The 20,098-nt window shown below is 37.6% G+C and overlaps 1 protein-coding gene across 2 annotated transcripts in view; it reads left to right on the top strand.

Moving 5' to 3' along the window:
- The window catches only part of SYTL3 (synaptotagmin like 3), a 37,424-nt gene that overhangs the window by 4,857 nt on the left and 12,469 nt on the right, over positions 1-20,098 (top strand). For both annotated transcript variants that reach the window (XM_065057269.1, XM_065057271.1), the window contains 8 exons: positions 568-783; positions 3,362-3,426; positions 6,064-6,115; positions 7,475-7,541; positions 8,509-8,581; positions 11,958-12,082; positions 15,518-15,661; positions 18,382-18,560. In XM_065057269.1, the coding sequence (XP_064913341.1) occupies positions 568-783; positions 3,362-3,426; positions 6,064-6,115; positions 7,475-7,541; positions 8,509-8,581; positions 11,958-12,082; positions 15,518-15,661; positions 18,382-18,560 (921 nt within the window). The remainder of the gene's footprint in view (positions 1-567; positions 784-3,361; positions 3,427-6,063; positions 6,116-7,474; positions 7,542-8,508; positions 8,582-11,957; positions 12,083-15,517; positions 15,662-18,381; positions 18,561-20,098) is intronic.

Genomic DNA, 20,098 nt, shown 5'->3' with positions numbered 1-20,098 from the left:
ATAAACTCTGAATTGGTTAGAAATTCCCTAACAACTGTTGATGTTATAGCTAACAACTAAAAACATAGATCTTGATTACTGGTATATGTAACGGAAGCAAAGTTGACGAAAGGGAGAGGTTTCAATATTTTGGTCTGTGGCTTTTATTTAACTTCCAGATGAGGCATTTGTTATGATTATTTTTACTTGATAGAATATTTGATTCTTGGTTAAATGTGATAAAAAACATCATCAAATGAAAGGGAGCACCATTTAGTCTCGGGTTTTGTATCTGAATGCATAATCACTTGCATGCACGATTTTGGTGCCCTGCCCTGAGTGTGCATGACTGATGTGAACAGAATCCCATTTATACTGGACTGTTACTCTGTCTGGATGTACAGTTGTGGTTGTATATACAGCCATAGTGCAAAAAAGCTGTGTGTAGAAACCTTCAGACAGTACCCAGTTGAGATTAGACTTGAGGGAATAGTAATGATGTTGCACAACCAGGGTATTAGTTTGTGACTTACCTGGGGGTTTTGGTCTAATTACTTTTTGTTTGTTTGTTTTAACTGGGATGATTAGGAAACTGAAACTGCAGCTGCAGCAGCTTCGGTGGAAAGGGGCAAGAAATGCAAGCCATGAATACCGGGAGAGATCTTGTGCTCGCTGTCAGAAATCGCTTGGATTGTTGATAAACAGAGGTGCAGTATGCAATGGGTGCAGCCACCGAGTGTGCTCCGAATGCCGCATCTGCCTGAATCCCTGCCTTTGGAAATGCACTGTTTGTTATGCTCATGGGTAAGGAATTTTGATGGCTTGGGTAAGTGCCAGTTTACACTGGTTATCCAGTGGATGCACACTGGTTTTTTGTGTATCTGTTGCTTTAAACAATTAATGAAACAAAACCTCTGGCAGCCTGAAAAAGCTGGATGAAGTCCTGGTAGCAATGAAATTGGTGGGAATTTTGTATTATGTGTCATGTAATCAGGATTTCCCTTCCTGTATTTGGTAAAATGGATTCTCAAGGTAGTCCAGAGGTAGTGTGAAAAAGATTATAATGGCAAAGCATAGGAACAAGTGTTAGTTTCTGAACTTTAAATATAACTCTTTCCCCTGGCTCAATACTGAACCAGTGCATCATAACAAGTTACTGAAAGTGGTGTGTTTTGGTTTAGTATAACCAGTCTTGACAATTTCATAATAATTTTTTTTGCCTCATCCTACAGGAACCTAGATGGATGAGTAATTGGAAGTAATGTTTTATATAAATTTAAGAAGTAAAAAGTATTAATAACATTATCAGGAATAGTTTAAATGTGACCAGAAATCCAGATTTGTTTACATTGACTTAGTTGGTTTTTCTTTTGCTGTGTCACCTTGGTTTTGTTTTCCAGGAAATGGTCTTTACTGTATTGGTCCAACTTTTATATCAAAAAAACTCCAGCACAGTTCCTCCTGTTCATCAGAATCTTTCTAAACCAAATGGTTTAGCTATATTTCCACCTTTGATGAAAAATAATATGTACACAAAGAAAGGTAGTTTTAAAAGTGAATCAACAGCTGTGTAGGGTGATATATATCCCTGTATAAAGGGTGAGGATTTGGATGAAATTTTAATTTCTGCCAACACAAGACCAGTGCGCCCCTTCACTCTCTCTTAAGATGCCAAAATGAGATTTAAATAAGCCTGAGAAAGCTAAGGTAAGGTATTAGTCTTAAGGTAAATGAATTTCTACTATTAGTTTGAAGTAATTTTCTATGTTTTGAAAGACACTATAAACTATCACTAGAAAGGTGTTCTCCAAATCCTCAGTTTATTTCACTATTTATACATAAAATAGGCAGATTAGCTCCATCTATATCTGATACAAGCCAGTTAGTAAATTTTAATGCATATATTTCACTATCTGTGCTTCATGCTACAAGCACTAAATGGAAAGGTTAAGAAATTATCTTTCCATATTCTCCTCTAGGTACCTCCCCCATTTCCTCTTCTCTTAAATTGGTTTCCAGTTATTTGGTGGCCAGAGTTAAAACCCCTATAGAGTAGTTAGTTTTTAAGCTGCCTTGTATAGTGCTGCACACCCTTAATTATTTCATAAGCTTGTCCAGATATTTAGTGGTAAAACCATTAAAGTATTATTTAAATTAATTGAAAGACATTTTTATTATTTCTTGAGGAAATTACTTTTTTTTTTCCTTGCTAATATAAAGGAATTCTTCAGCTGTCATTAAAATTCTCTTTATGGCAAAGAGACAGCACATTTGATCTTGTTTAGTCACTATGCAAAGTCCATTAAAATTAGTCAGACTCCTGTTGCTTTCAGTGAGTTTTACATCAAGGCTGCAACTGTCAAGAAGGGTGGGAGTGCAGCAGCGTGGTAAATGCTATTAGTGCCTTTTGTTTACTCCCGTGATGGAAAAATAGGACAACTAAGAAATGTAAGAGCTGATTTTCATGTCCTAAGCAATCATCATTTTGAGTCTTGTTTACCACTATAGTATTTTTTCCTGAACAAAACATTAGCAGCAGCAGCACTACTGAGATTCTCTCCTAGACACTAGGGTCATGTTTGTAAGGAATATGTTTAAATGCCTCAGTGGAAGAGCTGAGGTAGGTGAATGTTTGTTGTTTACAAAATAGTAAATTTTAAAAGCTTTGTGGACTGGCAGAATGTGTATCTTTCACCTGGAAGAGGCATGTCTTATGTGAATGGAGTTGATACAGTGTGCTTTTTAAAGGACTTCTGTCTTCTAGGAGTCTAGAAAGAAAGGTATTTCTATGAAGGAGGTTAGTGTGTTTTACCTGATGAGGATATTTCTTTATTAGCTTTGTTCTCACACATTTGATCATCATAGCTTAGCTTAATATTCCTGGTGCCTGTGTATAATGTTGCCATCATTGATATCAATCTCTGCAAAATAGAGATGGGCTATGAAGCCATCACAGCATCAGGGTTGTGGAGCTCATTGCTTCCTGGTGGCCACCCTAAGTTCTGTGTGAGAGCATGTCCTCTCACTGACTTGCCCTGCTTCTCAGACAGGGTTGTAGCTGCAAGCAGCGGTGTCAGCAAAAGTGCCTGGGGCTGTTACATGAGTTGGGTAGAAAGACTGGAGTTAGGCCCAGGACTCCCAGCTTTGGAGCAGTATGTCCTGCTTTCCATGGCCGTCCTACATAGCAAAAGGGAAAAAAAGAAATAATGGAAGGGAAGGATCCTTTGTTTGCAGCAAAATCAGCCAATAGAGTGAGCAGTCATGAAATTCTAGTTTTATGGTAGGTTTAAGAAGGATTGTTGGATTGTTAAATGGTTATCAAATAATTGAAGAAACACATTTTGGAAAATGTTGGTTCAAATATCTTCTGCTTGTTTTTCAGAGATGTGAAAGTAAAGACCGGTGAATGGTTTTTTGAGGAACGGGCAAAGAAATACCCAGGGGAAGGTAATTGCTGAAACACCATAAACTGCTGTGTAATGTGTAGTCTTCATCTAGGTGAAACATAGAATGTAGTCTGCCACTATATTTAATGTTTCTTCCACTTGCTGAAATACTTGTCAGAAATTATCATACAGTGCATCTGTCTATGCGCTAAATAAAACATGAACACGAACTAGCAGAGTGTACCTAAAAGTATAATTAGTTTTGAATTAATAATAAGAAAATTGCTGGCCATATCAATTTGAATTAATGGATGTGTAAAGCTTCTAAGAAGTACAATGACGTGAAATAAATACAGACATGTTAAAATATATGTGCAGGAAGGAAATGATCTTGCATCCATTGTTTGTCAAAGTTAAAACTCCAATTGTTTTCACGAGAAAATTCTAAAGCTTAAGGAAATAACAGAATGGAATGAAAGAAAAAACAAAACAAAAACCAAAAAACCCACATCATCTATAGCTATAAACCAACAGAGAGCTAAATGCCTACTGTTTCTTTACTTTCAGCCAGCTGCACCATTGCCTTGTGTTCGGACTTTTCAGTGCAATTAGATATACAAAACCCTAAAAGAAATTACAGAGGATGTGGATTGATTGCCCTATGTGTTTTACCAGCCAAGGGGCTGTTAGTCTTCAGTTTCACCTACAATGACTAATGAGGTGGAGAGGATTTCCTTCCTCTTTCCTTCATGCGCCACTTCAGACCAGCAACTGTCTAACTTTGTGCCTGACTGTAGCTAGATGTTAGTTTTAATTTCACTTCCAGTATCTGCATCCTCTCCAGATTTAAGAATATCTGATAAAAAGGAAGGCACTGGACCTTAAATATCCCTTGGGAAACTTGAACAGGAAGTAGTTTATAAATGGAAGAACATAGGCAAATTTTTGGTAGTCGGTATTCATGAAATATAGCAGGTAGAATATTAAGAAACTGAGCTACAGTTCCTGCTAAACAATTCATTTAGAATTTAAAAGATTTCACTGAATTCCATTCTAGCTAATAGAATTTCTGATTTTAAAGTATTAGTTGACTGATCTTTTAAAGCACAGTGGTATTCTATAACCATTTTTAGTAATTTTTCCCTCATATTCTTTCCAGTTAGTCTAAAGCTGGTATTTTTAACAATTTCTCACAGTTACTGGAAAATGTTATATTGTTCTCAGACACTGAATCCGATATTGCAAGGTATTGAATGTCCCTCTTTCCAGTAAAATAGATGAGTTCTCACCTTGCATTATCAAAGCTTTGCTGGCACATGAAGCATTTTGCTTAGTTAGTCTATTGTTAACACAGTTGAATGCACAAAGATCAAAGGATGTACAGAAGATAAGCCTGTAGAGAGAAATATGTTTTGTTTAGATCCTTTTGATTAGACCAACTAATTTAATTAAAGGGATTTAAAAATGGCAACCTTTGAAAAACAGCCACCATTGTAGTTATGTATCCTTCAAGCCTGGACAGACAGTGCCCTCTTTTGGTGTGAACATATAACACAAGTGAAGTATTCACTAACTGAAAAAATACATGTTACAGTGGAGTTTTCTCATGTTGCAGAGTAAAAAAAAAAGTTACCTCAGTATGCCTCTTATTAATTTTGTTTAACTTTTACCTAAAGAATTAAAATCATATTTTCGTGGAAGTGATAGATTGCCTTTCCTGACTTAAAAAAAAAAAAAAAATAAAAATCTAAGAAGTAATTTAATACTGCAAAAAATCAAGATACCAAATATTACTTTTAGTAACAGAGCTTCAAGTCTGGAGTTCTGATCGAAATTTGTAACATCAATAAGTTGATTATTGTGTCTACCACCACAGGGGTCTGCTACTTATATGTAGGTAATACATTATAATTAATGACATTTTCAGCAAAGCATGGATTACATGCAACTTTATGTATTAGCAACGATTAGTGATTAAAGCCACCTCAGATATTTTCAGTTGGCCATTTGTTACATGCATTTGGTCTTCTTTTTGTTTGAAATCACTCAGGAACAAACTACGTTTTTATGAGTTTTCATTGTTTGTGCCTGATGGAGAGCTTGTCTCTCGGTGTTCTTTACACCATGTGGCTGCTCACCTGAGGAACGTGACATGGTTGCTATTTCCCCACAGTGATGGCCTTAGCAAAGGGGTTTACTTATGTTTATGAGCTTAGTCATGTGTTTTCATGATTGTTCAGGTATCTAGTAGAAAAGTGAAAAGAATTTTTCATAAGATGCAAGAGATGACCATGTGCCTACTCTTGTACACACTTTCAAGCTTTCCATAGTGTTTGAGTTCTATGGCTAAAGTGTGCTTCAGTGCTGTGGGCCCCTGGACCTCAGGAGGCTGAGGGCACTTAGCAACTCATAGGAATGGGCCTGTTAGCAGCTGTACGTGATTGTTCTCAGCATTTGTGAAGAGCTGGTGTCAACTGCGAGAGGAGAAGGTGGAGACACAATAGAGTTTGATACAGGAGAGACTTGTGTGTTGCTTGGCATGTGCACTGGTATGTCAGGTGGGAGATGATTTCACTCCTGGCTTGCATGTGTGTGAGCTTTTGTAAATACAGGCCAGTTCCTGAAAAGGCACTGAGGCCTTAGTATCTGCTGTGTTGCTAAATGACCTTTGGGTGTTTGTTTTGTTTCTCCTTCACAGGCAGACATGAAACAGTTGGTGCAAAGATCTTGAAGTCTTATCAGGAGCTGAGGTAAGAGTCATAAAAGAACAAATCATCCTAGGACACTGAGAATTTGTATAGGTGATATATTCTATGTTATAAACCAGCCAGTAGTTTGTATATTTTTATTATGAAAAACAAATTCAATATTTTTGGAGTAGAGATGATAAAAACATAGAAAAAATACCATGTTTATCTCTCAGCAATCCATAGAAAGGGTCTCAAGTCCAAAAGAGAGTGCTGTTTAGAGTAATGGTTTCATATTTACGTGAAATGAAGGGGTGTGCAGTATTGTTGTTATATCTGCTTATATTTTTGGCATAACCACTTACACCATTATCTTTCAAATATACACACTACTTTTAAATGATCAGAGATGAGAATTATTTACTAGGTATAATAGCAACAGCATCATTATTTGCTCAATGGGAGATATTGCTGGTTTGATAGCTTTAGGCTGAACAGTAGACAAGAAGCTCTGAATTTGGTAAGGCATATCTGCTCACCAAAACTTAAAACAAGTAAAAAATGTAGTTTACTCTGAATAAATACTTTGACTTGAGACCTAAGCAAGATGATACCTAAGTTTTTACTAGTGATATAAAATGTAATAACAGTATACTTAAATTATATTGTATAAAAGAAACTCTCTTACTTTTTCTGGAAGTAAAATAATATACAAAGACACGGCCTCAATTTTATTATAATTATCTGTCAAGGCATAGCTGCATAAGACAGAAACTTACATTCAGCTAGATATGATCCTAACCAGGGCTGCATAAAGCCTTGCTTTTATCTAGGTGTGGTTAAAGTAGGAGAGAATCGAAAAGGAAATTCGCTGGCTGCCTTTAGGGTCTGTGGTTGTGCCCTGATAACAGATTCTGTCAGAAAACTTTTTTTTTTTTTTTTAATTTATTTATTTTATTTTAATTTTTTTTAAACCAGGGGTCTTTTCAGCAGGTAAATGGCTGGAATGCTGTAAAAGGGCTCTAACAGCTCTGGGCCCAGGCAAGAAAGGATCTTTTTAGTATTGTAAATACAGATGACTGTTTTCTGAAAACATCTCTGAAACAGGGCTGGGGTGCGTTACACAGGAATTGTATTTTAACAGTGTCTTGGAAGCCTGTTCTAAAATAGGTCTTCGTGATTGTTTTAAATTAGTAAATCTGCCTCGAGCAGCCCAAAATTGAGAAGATAGAAAGGTAGTCCTAACTCTTACAAACAGAGAGTGAGCCTGTGCTGCAGCTCTTAAAGACGCGGGATCTCAACCCAGATTTTTAGATTGCAGGAAAGACAGGGAATAAAGGTACTGTGTACAAACATGGCTTATTTAGCCATCTCTTAGCATAATATATTAATTGTTACACTGTTTGTCTCTTAAATTTCTAGTAAAATTTCTGTTGTGCCTCCAACTCCGCCTCCTTTCACAGAATCCACAGCAGGAAGCAACGTGACGGTAAATATACATATCTGCAAAATATGCAAATGCACGCAATTCTTAGACTGTCATTGATATGAAAAGGCCAGCCACAGAAATGCAGTGAACAGCAACTGCTGTAGCATTGTGTTAAGAGTATAAATGCTGCCTTATGTTCACTTGACTTTTTTTTTTTAATACTACATTAGGAGTAGGAGACAAAAGTCAGAGTCTATAATGAGGGATGTTTTCAGTTAGTTTTTAGTTTATGAGGCAAGTGATTAACCCTCTCTACTTGGCATTAGAATACTGCACCAGTTTTTTGGTCCATCACTACAGGAAGGCTGGATTGAGATCTCCTGAGGTCCTCTCCAGAAAGATCCTATCATCCTATGATGTTCAACAGGCATTTATAAAGTGATTATTCCATGTGTTACTTTCATTACTGAGTGGAAAACAGTGGATTTGATGGCTGCCTTGGCAGTACAATTTCTAGTGGACAGAATAGTAGGACATGGCTCAGAACTCATTGAAATCACACTAACTTACTATTTCAGTTCTTTTTGACCTGGGTCCTGAGGCCACGATTTTGAAGCCCATTGCAGTTCTGTAAACATTCTAATATGGGCTTACCTGGAGTTTGATGAAAACTCTCTGACTGAGAGGCACAGGAGCATCTGTACTAGTTAGAACTTTTCTACTTGAAGTGTTAAATACATCACAACAAATCAGTGATGTAATTAGTTGTATTTATGAAATTGCTATGTGATCTTCCTTCAAGGAGTTCCACTTGTATATCAAAAGTATGGAACTGTAAAGATCATTTTCCATCTTCATACATTGGTGTGACAGTTTTCAAGCACATCAACATATTTGTCTACAGAGTTGAGCAAAGGGCTGCAGCCTTACCATCTGGTTATTATGTGATCTGTAGGTATGTGATCATGGCAACTTTAAAACAGCAAATATTTTGTGTTTTCTTACTCTTGGAATCTCCCATTTGCAGGAACTCAGACAGTCTAAAAGTTTTAATAAATCCGTGGAAAACTTGTTTTTGTCTCTCACAACACATATAAAAAGTAAGTAGCTTTCACCGCTTTGTCATTCTAGAGTAATGTAGTAAAATGTTTCAATTTCTTTGGCCAAAGTACCCGCCAAAAAATAGTTATAAACAAAGGGCATTGACTAGTGTCTGAAGTGACTAATGCCAAGACTGAGCCAACCTGAAAAATAATACAGTAAGTCTAATTCTCCTTCAGTATTCTGCTAGTTGTTTAACAAGCTGATGATATCAACTCAGAATGCCTTTCCTGTAAAGATGTGAAAAGACCGTATAATGTTATTTTTAAGTTTACTGGGTATTCAGATGCAGTATATTTCACTCATGTTAGTACAGTGTAATAACCACTTTCTCCTGTAGTGATCTTTGTGTTATCTATCTGACTGAAACCCAGCTGACCGTGTCGAAGTATCTGTCATGTAATGGAAGTAGAGTTTTCATTCACTGGCAGTTTTCAAGAGAACTTCCCTCCTTCTTCGGAGTCTGTCTAGTTGTGGGGTTTTTTTCAGTGCTTATTCAAAGAGCCAGCCAGTCCTAACAACTCTTCTTTCATTCGGATACTCCTGTACATTTGTGCTGCCTGCTGTTCTTTAGGGTGCAGACTGTGTATGCACCTCTAAGGCTAACTACGCTGAGGACAGACAGCCTGTGTGAAGAACAAATTAAAGGCATCAGTGACCAGAAGGAAACAACCTCTGAGCCTTAGGAAGATTACAGGGGCTTGCACATTTGCATGTCTTTGAACAAACTTAGTGTTTTCTTACTAGCTTCATCTTAGACATCTGCAAATGTGATATTAGGCCCAAATAGACTTGGCTTTAGTGCTTTTCTGCTTTTCCCTGTACATCTTGTCTTAGCTCTCATTTGGTCTTTCCTCTAACTTCTTCCACTCACCCTAAAGACCTGTTCTCCTTTAAGTACACAAATTTATTGTTGTGCCTGCGTGAACACATTTTAAAGCTATGCAGGGACACAATGGCTGTCTGTCCTCAATGGGAGTGTAATGTAGGGTGGTGTAGGATATTTGTTACTGGAAGCAGAGAGCTGAAGTAGCACAGAACTGGATGCAAGGTAATTTAGTTAGTTTGAAGCCTGGTCATATCCCACAGTTACTGGTAAAGACTGTCAGGACTAAAGCAAGCTAATTTAATAGTTCACAGCTATCAAAAGGAAGGTCCTTCTCCCCCCATGCCTGTCTTCTCTCTGTTTCTGGCCTTATGGTGCTATTGTTTAACTTGAATTAGCACCAGTATTTCTGGACTCCTCTGGAAACTTATTTTACTAATTAAAAGGGCAGAACATTAACCCAGACAAAACATATAGATACTTTTTCACCAGTTTAGTGAGTTAAATAGGTGCAAGGTGGGTTATATGTGTTGGAGCCTGTACAACAGAGGGTGTTGGGCCATGTGGCTGGGAGCCAGGGACTGAGGAGGGAGGAACAGTGGTTGCAGAGAGGGGATGGCAGCAAGTTGTCAGCTCAGTTCAGCTGTATGTTTAACCCCATTCAGGTGCTATCATCCTTAAGGCAGAACCTTTTAATCTGTGAAAAAATAACAGGCTGTTGCAATCACTGAAGTAAATAATTAAAAGTATAGGAAGTCTTACAGAGAGAAAGACTGGGGCCTCTTAAGAAAACAGCTTTTTCAGACAATGTGGCCTCTTAATGTAACTTGATACTGTGCTGATAAATGCTTTTGGTCACGAGTATCTAAAGTTAGTATTCTATATCTTTTCTAGATAAAAATGTCCTGGTTTGAAGAGGTATTTAGTACAGCCAGCTCGTGTGTATTGCAGTAAATAAACCTGGAAAACCTCATTGTGCTCCTGATTCTATCACTGGAGCCAGTGTGTGTGTGCATCTGAGAGCAGCAGGAACAAAGGATTAGCACGTGTAACACAATGCTGCTGTTGTGCAGCCTGCTCTGTATGCTGTTACCTCCTGTTCCAGTGTGGCTTGGCAGGAACAGGAGATTATAATCCAGTGGTTGCCACTTGGTGAATGTAAAATGAGTTGCTGGTTGTAGTTTTATTTGCAGTGCAAAATTGCCCTTGGCACTATAGTGTTGGTCTTACTGACCAATTGGGTAGAGAAGTGAAAGGAGGAATAGATATGAAAACTGAACAATCTTTTTTTTTCTCACAGTAACCTGTTCTGTAACCTGTTTGTTTTAAGAGTGTGAGGCAAGCTTGTGTTTCTGCTTCTACTGCTGGTCAAGCTACTCAGATTGTATCTATTCCATTAGATCTTTCACTCCAGTCTCTTTTATGATCTCTGATTTCACTGTGTGTTTTAAAAACCTGGTTTCATTTACAGTCAGAGATGACTTAATTGAGCCTGCCTGTGAATATGTCACATGATGCCTTAATGGTGTACACAGAGTACAGTAAACATCTGAGGACTGATTGCTGCTAGGAAAAAAATTAACCCAAGATAGCTTTAAAAATCACATTTAAGAGTGCCACTGTTTTTGAATGCCATAATGACATATTGTCTGCTGTCTGAGGTTCTTCCACAGAGGCTCCCGCTGTGGGAGAAATATTTATTTCTTCTGTATGAATTAAACATACGATAGCTATTTCATGTACCACTTATAAGTTATTAATTCTTCATGAGAGACTACCTGGGATTTACAACAAAGTATGCTGCTAAGCCTGCTAGTTTTCAGCTTCAAAAATCATGGGTGAGTGCTGCCCTTCCCTTTAAGTGAAGTCTGACTGTACCCCAAGGAATAAGAAGCAAAAAGTGGTGCACTAAATGTGTAATTGTCCTATAGATTTATTTGATAATAAACTAGATGTTACTGAAGTGCTAATTCAGTAAGGTACTTAATTATGGACATAAGCTTATCCATATGAGTAATGTCATGAAGTCAATGAGGGCCACTCATGTTCTTAAAGTTATAGGTGGTTGGGGGCCAGAGTATGTAACATCTCTCCTTTCATCCATATTTTGGATCAATTTCTAAATACTTTCCAATACACTCTGCTTTCTAATTTCCATTGCTGGGTTGGTTCATGTTGTTATCATGATCTTGCTTTTATCCTGAATCAAACCAAACTGCTTTTTCAAAATCAAGCTATATATAGGGTCTTTAGTAGCTACTTCTGTGAGGAAACTGTATTTGATAGCATACAACAATTCCTTGCAGCAGCTATAATGATAGGAAACAAGGAGTTTAATTTCTAGTTCAAACAGCAGGAAAGATTTAGTTAGGCAATATATAATTATACAAACTGGGATGAACACTTACCCTCTCATCTCTTTCCCAGTCTTAGGAGATCAATACTAAAATTGCAGAATAAAAGTTGGAAAGCTACGTAATGGACCTATAAATTTACAGATTGCTTGCAATGTTTGTTATAGTGACTTTTGTCTTTTATTTTCACTTCAGAAATTTCTAAGTCCCAGAATGACATGGCTGACAGATGCCTCCTAACCACAGATTATGGGCAGAATGTGGAAAGAAGGAAGCAAAGGAGGAGCCAGTCTGACACTGCCATCAACATTACAAGCAGGGTATCCATATTATTATACACAGTCTGTAACCATGAGGGCTGTTTCAGGAATGGAACATATTTGCAAGAATAATGACTTACACAGTGGAATTTTACTTGTATTATATGAGCAGGGCTTAGCTGATGTTCACTGACTGCGGCCAGAACTCTTATTCTTCACAAGGTTTTTGACTGAGTCTGCACACTTGATTTCAGCCCAGAACTGAAATGTGAGACTGAGATTTTACAAAGAACTCCACAGAGGGAGGAGGAGGATGGGTCATTTTGCTCTCAGGCGCTCGCAGTCTCTTGAAGCTGATTGATGTCTGCTCTGTGTGACTGCTGGGCCTACAGGGAAGTGCTCTGTCTGTTGTCCTGTTCCTCTGGCTACTGAATAGGACCAAGCTATGGCCATCCAAAACCCATCGTGATACTTTCCGAGGGCTTTTCAATTTGGCAAGGAGAAAATGTTGACTGCTGTTAGTTGCTGGGCAACTTCCTTTTTCCTTTTGCTTTGGTTACAGTCTCTAGCTTTCAGTATTTTCTTGAGAAGTTTGAGAAAAATCCAGTCATCAGTTTTTCCACGAATTGTGCAGGGCTGAAGATGATGTCACAGATCTGCTTTAAAGTTACACTGACTGTTTTGTTTTGTACACTTTCACCTCTCAAATAACTGAACTTTGTCCATGCTCAATTTTCCACATAGTGGGTACTTACTGAATTGCCTTATTCTTCATCTGAATGAGGTAAATGTGGTCTGCTAAGTGCCTGAATTAGATGCTGAGAAAAGCCTTTGCTTTGGGCCAGACCTCATGGCAAATATTACTCACAGCTCCCTTGGTGCACTCTTTGCACTTTCCTCTGAAGCATTAGGTGGCGATAACTGGAAGAGACAGGATGTCAGAACACATGGGCTGATGGTTTGAATTGGTCCAGCAAGGCCTGTGAACTCTATGAAATTAGTTCTGGTGTTTTTGTATGCAACTGTATTATAAATAAAATTGGTAACAGTTATTAACTACCCAAGTGCTGCTTCCATTGTGACAAACCACATTTCAGTGTTACTTTCTCTATTCCACTGGCAGAGCACCCCTCTTAATGCACCAAAAACATCAGAGTTGGAGATAATATGAATATTAGCTATGCTTCATTGCATGCTGATCATGCACAGCCCATCAGGTTTAAAAGATGGGTATAGATTCTCTGGCTTGGGAAATCTATTAGTAGGAGATTCCAGAGTATTTGTGTGGGGTTTTAATTGCCAGTTTAAAGATTGAGGACTTAATTTATGTCCACCTTCTGCATTACAGATTTTGAAAGATTTCCATGTTGTTTGTCTGTCAGAGCTCTGTTTCTCTGAATCAGGGAGCTTTTGTTTCATTCAAACCAGTTAGACTATATTAAAGCTAGAATTTTAGTTTTACTGGAGTTACTGTTGTCTTTTTTTCTTGTGAATGTCGTCTTTGCCATTTAGGTTTTTTAATATTGATGGAAATTTTGCTTGTCTGCCTCTGCACTTACATGAGAGCTTTCTGTATCTTTACTGTGATTTTTAAAATTGTTAATCTCTGTCAATGCCAGTATTGTATCTTTCTTCAATTTATTTTTTGTTTTCCATCTTTGTTTTCATTAAATAAGGGTAGATGTTTGCATCCTTACTTGAACTATGACTTAAGCTTAGGGACAGAACCTGATTTAAATTACACTTGCAAAACAACTAATTACTCAAATTTGTAACAAAATATGATGTGGAAATCTTCCTTGTTGTGATTTCCACCCCAGAAAGGACTTTCATTTTTGGAGAATGAATTGAAACAGGTGTGGTGTGGTGTTTTTGTTTTATTTTGTTTTCCCCTAGAAAGTGTGCATTTTATCTCTTAGGAATGACTGGGAAGTATTAACTGTAACTCTGCCATCTTGAATGTGCAGAGCACAAGACTGGGGCACCACTTCAGTCTCTAGAGCAAGATGTGTTTAAGTAAGTTTGCCAAATCTGTGGTATGGTTTGAGCTTGATTCCCTCAAATTGAAGTTGAAAGAGATTATATTTAACTTCAGTAATAGTGAATAATCAATCCAATGGCAAAAGCTACCAGCCAGTGTAAAATCTGGCTTTAGAAAGTTTTCTATGGGCTCTCACCATCACAATCTTGAAGTTTATTAAAGTTCATATACCTGCCTCACTGGGGGAACAAGCAGCATGTACAAGCTCTGGGGGTTGGTTGTGGTGCGTGGGCAGCTGTGGGTAGCCCTTCCCGTGACAGCAGATCCAGGCTGCTGCCCACGTTAGAGCTGGGCTGCACATAACAATTTCTGTGTGTTGTAGTAACAATGTACTGGTTTGGATTTTGCACATCCTGTTTTTTCAGAAGTAATCTCAATATATTGTCTCCTCTGTTGTCCTCATTCTTTACCGCTTTCTGCTGATGGTGCAGGTAGGGTTCCCAGGTCTATTAAATATATATTATCTGTTTCTTCTATGCAAATATGTCCCAATCTTTTAGTTGATTTGGTCACATTATATTCTTTCTAGTCTTTCAGGTAATCCCTGTTATACAGTTTTTTGGAAGAAATTATTTTCTTACATCTTAACCCTGTAAAATTTCTTACCTCACTCTTTTCCTACCCACTGAACTGTGAACATACTTTTCACAGATTGTATTACTCAGAGGTAGTGGTGTGCCAGAATGAGCTAAAATCTATTTTCAGCGTATTTCTAGCCATGTGTATTAGTCTTTTGGCACTTCATTCTATTAACTGTTCTTATTGGTAACAGAGGTGGCTTAAGGTAGATCTTGGGGAGTTTTGCTATAATATATCTTAATTTTCCAAAATTATCAGGGTTTTCATGGGGAAATTGGAAAGGCAAATGGACTTAGTCAAAGCAAAGTCAAGAACACCTCTGAAATTTGAACTTTTGCTATAATCAAAGCTAAATAAGAACTTAAGAACTTGTGAGTCTCTTTCTGTTTTGAAGTATCTTTCAACATATGTTCTTTATTGCATAGATAGACACAGACATGTGTCATGCATATTGCAGAATACTCTTTTATTTTTTTTTTTATTTTCCTGAAGGCAAGATTTGTTTGTTTTCTTGCAAAATTACTGTTTTGTTAAAGGCTAATTAGTATTAGGCCTTTTATTAGTATATTGCTACTTTGGTGTGTTATTAGTAGACTGCTGTTAGTAATTGCTATGGTAGTGATCCTTAGATTAGGTGATGGTATGTTGATTTTTAGAAAATTATTAATATAATGAATGTACTGCTGGCTGAGATGACAGAGTTGTAAATCAACTTTTAAATTATTACATTGTCTTTGAAAGTGTGCCACCCGCGTGATGTTGATCAGAGTGAATTATAAATATTTACTGATTTATTTTTTTTTCTGATAGCATTCCTGAACAAATCAGGACATTTTTCTTAAATTAAAAGAAATTATGTGCTGAATTTCTTACAGATTAAAAGTACACCCAGTCTTCAACAGTTCATCGCTGGTGCCCAAAATGATAGTGATATTCTGACCAAAAGGAACTGCAAGGAGGAAGAAGACATAATAACCAGTCCCACAAGTGATGCGGTTTTCTGTGATGGTGGAAAACATGTAAGTTGAAGGGTGAAGCAAAACAGAACAGGCGCCTGACAGGGACAAATATAAAAGCTAAGATCTTGTGCAAAATGTAGGTGTAGTTTAGCTTACATTACAAAATTAAGGAAGAAAGACTGGCTGCCTTCAACATGGTCCTCACAGTAACACTGTGTGAACTTTTTGCAGTATAAGCTAAATCAAATTAGTAATGGATGATTGATAGATGGATATACCCATTAATAATTAATAACTGATAGATCATCTTCCTCTGAATTTTGAAAATGCAACTAACATTCTTTACATTTTATATTAGGGTTAGTATTGTAAACATGGTTCTTTCTAACCTAGCAGCTTGCTTTTTCTCTTAAAACTTCATTTAATTGAAGAGTTTTGTTATTCTGCAAGAACTGTTATAATGGAAATGTTAGTGGAAATTCAAATGTCAGAATGTCAGTGAATGAAGAGGAAGCTGACAGTGATGGAAACCCAGGAAGCAGTTAATAGGTTTAGGGGATGGCACTGAATCATCCTCTGATGGATGGCATTTTGAATACTGCAAATGAGAGAGAAGGAAGCCAGTTATAAATGCATTCAGCACATGCTTTAAAGTCTCTATGATTACCTGCAGAAGCTGATTTCTATGTATTAGTGATGAGGTTAAGCAGGGTGAAGTGTCCAAAGAATCCATGACTGATATTGTAAAGAACAGAACTAAAATGACTTTAGGGAATCAAAATTAAACCAGCCTGTTCACTTTGCAGAGGAGTTAAAACATACACAAGGACCCTGGTGCACTCCCATAGTTTACTGCACTGTGGAGTCTGAGGTGTTAAACTGACAAATGGATGAAAGTTTTGGATGCTATTTGTGATTCTGATGACAATCATTTGAACTGGTTTATAAACAGTCCAGGCTTAAAAGTGAAACATTTTCTACGGTCTTGTAAAGTGGAAGGCCAAGTTTCATTAAACTTCCTTTTGTGGGTAAGTGTGGGATGTTGATGACTGCTCCACGGAAACGTATCTCCCAAAATAGCAGGTGGCATTGCTTCCAGCCATGCCAGCAGGAGTGCGATACACGGAGTCATTGCTAAATCCCTGTTCACTGAACCAAAGGGATGAGTGATTTCTACATTGAATGTTTGTAACTCCTGATCAGGTGGGAGGCATATATAGCAATATTCAGTCCAAACATCGTAATCAGAACATGTATCCGGCCTCTCTAAATAAATAAGTTCCATGGAATAAATATGAGGGACTTCTGCAGAACTGTTTTTAGGACATACGAGCTAAGATAAAAATCTCTTTGTATTCCTTTGTCATGAAGGATTTTGGTAGAAAATAACCATTTTCTGGTCAGATAGATAAAAATATGTCAGTGAATGAAAGAGAAAAGCTGAACAAAACTGCAAGAGAGATTGATTACACTGCTGTGTGTCTTGTGGGGGGGGCAAGGTTACATGCAACAAGTGTCAGGTCAGAACAGTCCTAACACTTCTTTTGACTTCCTCAGTAAGCACTCTGACTCTTCTTTTGTCAAGTTTCTTTCTTACTTAGAGCTTGGAAGATAGAGGAGATAGCTTCTTTAATGAAGCTGTTGGTATGAATTTTTAAATGAATATTTGGCAAGCTGTGCAAATGAATAAGAGCATCTGCATGGAAGAGAGATATGATCTTATAAACACTACTGTGCACTATTGGCTGCTGAGTTGTGCAATACAGAACCCTTGGTTAACCAGTCCTGTGTGGGTTGGTGTTTATTTACGGAGGAAGGAGTGATCTAACACAGATATCTCAGCAATCTAGGGCAATGCTGCTGTGAGATTAATCATAACAACAGTTGTGTCTTCAGGATATATGCTATGTAAAAAGTTTCTAGGGCTCACCTTGCAGAACATAATTCTAAATGAATGGGGACTGAACTGTTTTGATTCAGTTGTTAATTTGTTACAGTGAAGGCTAGATAGCGCCATAAAGTTACATGTAGTCTCTTCCTTCACTGCACTTTGATGGCTTCTGTAAATGCTGTTCACAAATGTTGTTTCTCTATGTGGCTGCACAGCATCCAAACATTTGCCCCATAGGTGCAAGTAGATGAAAGCAGAACAAAGTGGCTAAGGTGAGCTAGGAAACACCTTTTTAATGCACCAACATAGGACAACTGGCTGTCTTTCTATTTTAATCTTTCCTGAACTGTCTGCTGCAGTATGGAGCATGTCATTTTTACATGAAACTGGAGGATCTTGTAGAATATTTCCTGGGTGTGCAAGGCTGCTTTTTTTCCTCTAATACATGATCGAACCTAATGCCCTGATAGTGTTCCCTGCTATGACCTATGTATTGAAAACTGTCTACTTCGATGTTTTGTATGTTCTTAGATTTCAGAGGTTTTTTTCACTCTCTTCCTTTCAGGCACTTAGCCTGTTTTACTCCTGGGAAGCCACATAGCAGTTTTATGTGGAGACAATTTCTAGATCTATAAGTTATCTAAGAAAGCATTTTCTTAGCCTAGAGATCTTACTGAAGACAAAAAGGCAAAGCAGTAGAATTGCAATTACAGCCATAATGTTTAGAGCTGTTACGGAAGCAACAAAATTTTATACAGGTTACCTGAAATATTTGTGATTTGCAGTAGCTCTGCCAGCTTGTCCATAAAGACACTGACCTTTGACGGAAATAAATGTTTTGCCCTGTTTGATGTGAAGCTACTTTTCTTAAATGTTTGTCTTTTCTTAGGGGAGTCTGTATAGCCTTAACAGCACTTGCACCGAGTCTGGCAATTTTGGCAAGGCTAGTGTCACAGGAGAAATAGAGTTTGCCATAAGATATGTCTTCAAACCGTGCATCTTAGAAATTTGCATCAAGGGATGCAGGAACCTGGCTTATGGAGACGAGAAGAAGAAAAAGTGTAACCCGTAAGTATTTTGTACAGAAGAAGGAAAAAAATAAGGAAAATACTCTGTTTTAAAGATACTTATGTATGTTGTTGTTGAAATTGATTGATATATGATAGTATGACATATTAGCACTTTCAGAACATTCAACATATATACCAGCCTTTTTTACATCTACACACTGTAAGACAAATAAGTTTCATGCCAGCATTTACTCCATTCTCACCAATTTCTGCTAGTAACTGTCTCTTTCCCTGTGTGTGACCAGCCAGAGAAACCATCTGTGTTGCTCCTGAGTGCGTTGGGATCTCGAGAATAGCTATTCAGATTTTAGCTCTTAAGTTGTGCCTGCAAAATTAATGCATAAGTGGCTAAAACATGAGATGTCATGTTCCTAATTAATCTACTGACTCACTGTGGGTCACTGGGCGATTGCTATTGCTATGCTACTGTGCTTCCATCTTCTCTAATAAGAATAGGCATTTCAGATACTGCAGCACAGCTGTTTAATAATTATGGATTATTGTAGGAGGAAGAAACACCTTCTTCTGTGGATAAAATACACCACAGAAGTTTTTGGCTGGATAGTTAAGACTGGGTAATTTGTCTACTTATTACTAAATGATCCTCCCTGACCATGCAGCAATCATTCGTAGAAAATCACCAGGTAGAATACCTAAGTACTGGTTCTTGCTCCTCCTGTCACAGCGAGTTTGGGCACTTGAGCTGACCACATTGGAATTGCAGACTTGCAATCACCTTCACCCAGAGGGAAGATTGCTCTTGCACATCTTGCAGAAGACATTCATAAAGATGAGTTTGGTGATGCAAGGAGCCTTGCTGGAACAGCAGCTCATGAAACAGGGCAATTTTGGGGCACTTCAGTAGTGGCTTAATGTTCTTTAAGTCCCCGGGTAATTCAGCCAGGCAAAGAGTTGCAGGAAACCTGAAAGGCAGTGTGGGAAGTGCTGTGTAGTGAACATTATGTTCTCTACCGGTATATATTTACATATTTCTGTTGGTTTCCAAGCCAACAGAAAAAGTGCAGTCAGTGTACTCACATGACACACTTGCTGAAGAGCAGACTGTTTAAAACCTCTTGAATTATTCAGCTTGTTGACTGATTTGAGGTCTGGCTGGCTGCTTTTTAATTAAATTGATCTGGGATAATAGAGCAAGGGGCTAAAACTTCTGGTACCTGAATATTTTTAAAAGTAATTTTACCTATGGATAAGTTTGGAAAGAATAGGGAAGATGTGTAAATTCTGCACTGACGATACGAGATACAACTGACTTACCCCAGTAAGTTAATCAAGAGGCTGTTTTAAAATTGCTTTAAATCATAATATCTGAAATGTATTATACAAGTACAGTTTAAAAATATTTAGTATTATGTTAACAATTACTCTGTTCCCTGCCAAGCTGTGAGCAAGCACTGTCTATTGCTAACATTCTAGTTTTGAAGCCATGAGACAAATACAGGCCATTGAACTCATGGTAAGGGGAATATTTAAATATTAATGTGCATGTGACCCACACATGAGAAGCTTTGGGTAGGA

Source organism: Columba livia, chromosome 3, assembly GCF_036013475.1.
Source record: "Columba livia isolate bColLiv1 breed racing homer chromosome 3, bColLiv1.pat.W.v2, whole genome shotgun sequence".
NCBI lineage: Eukaryota > Metazoa > Chordata > Aves > Columbiformes > Columbidae > Columba > Columba livia.
The sequence above is the reverse complement of the archived record's forward strand: the minus strand, read 5'-3'. Positions and strand labels throughout refer to the sequence as shown.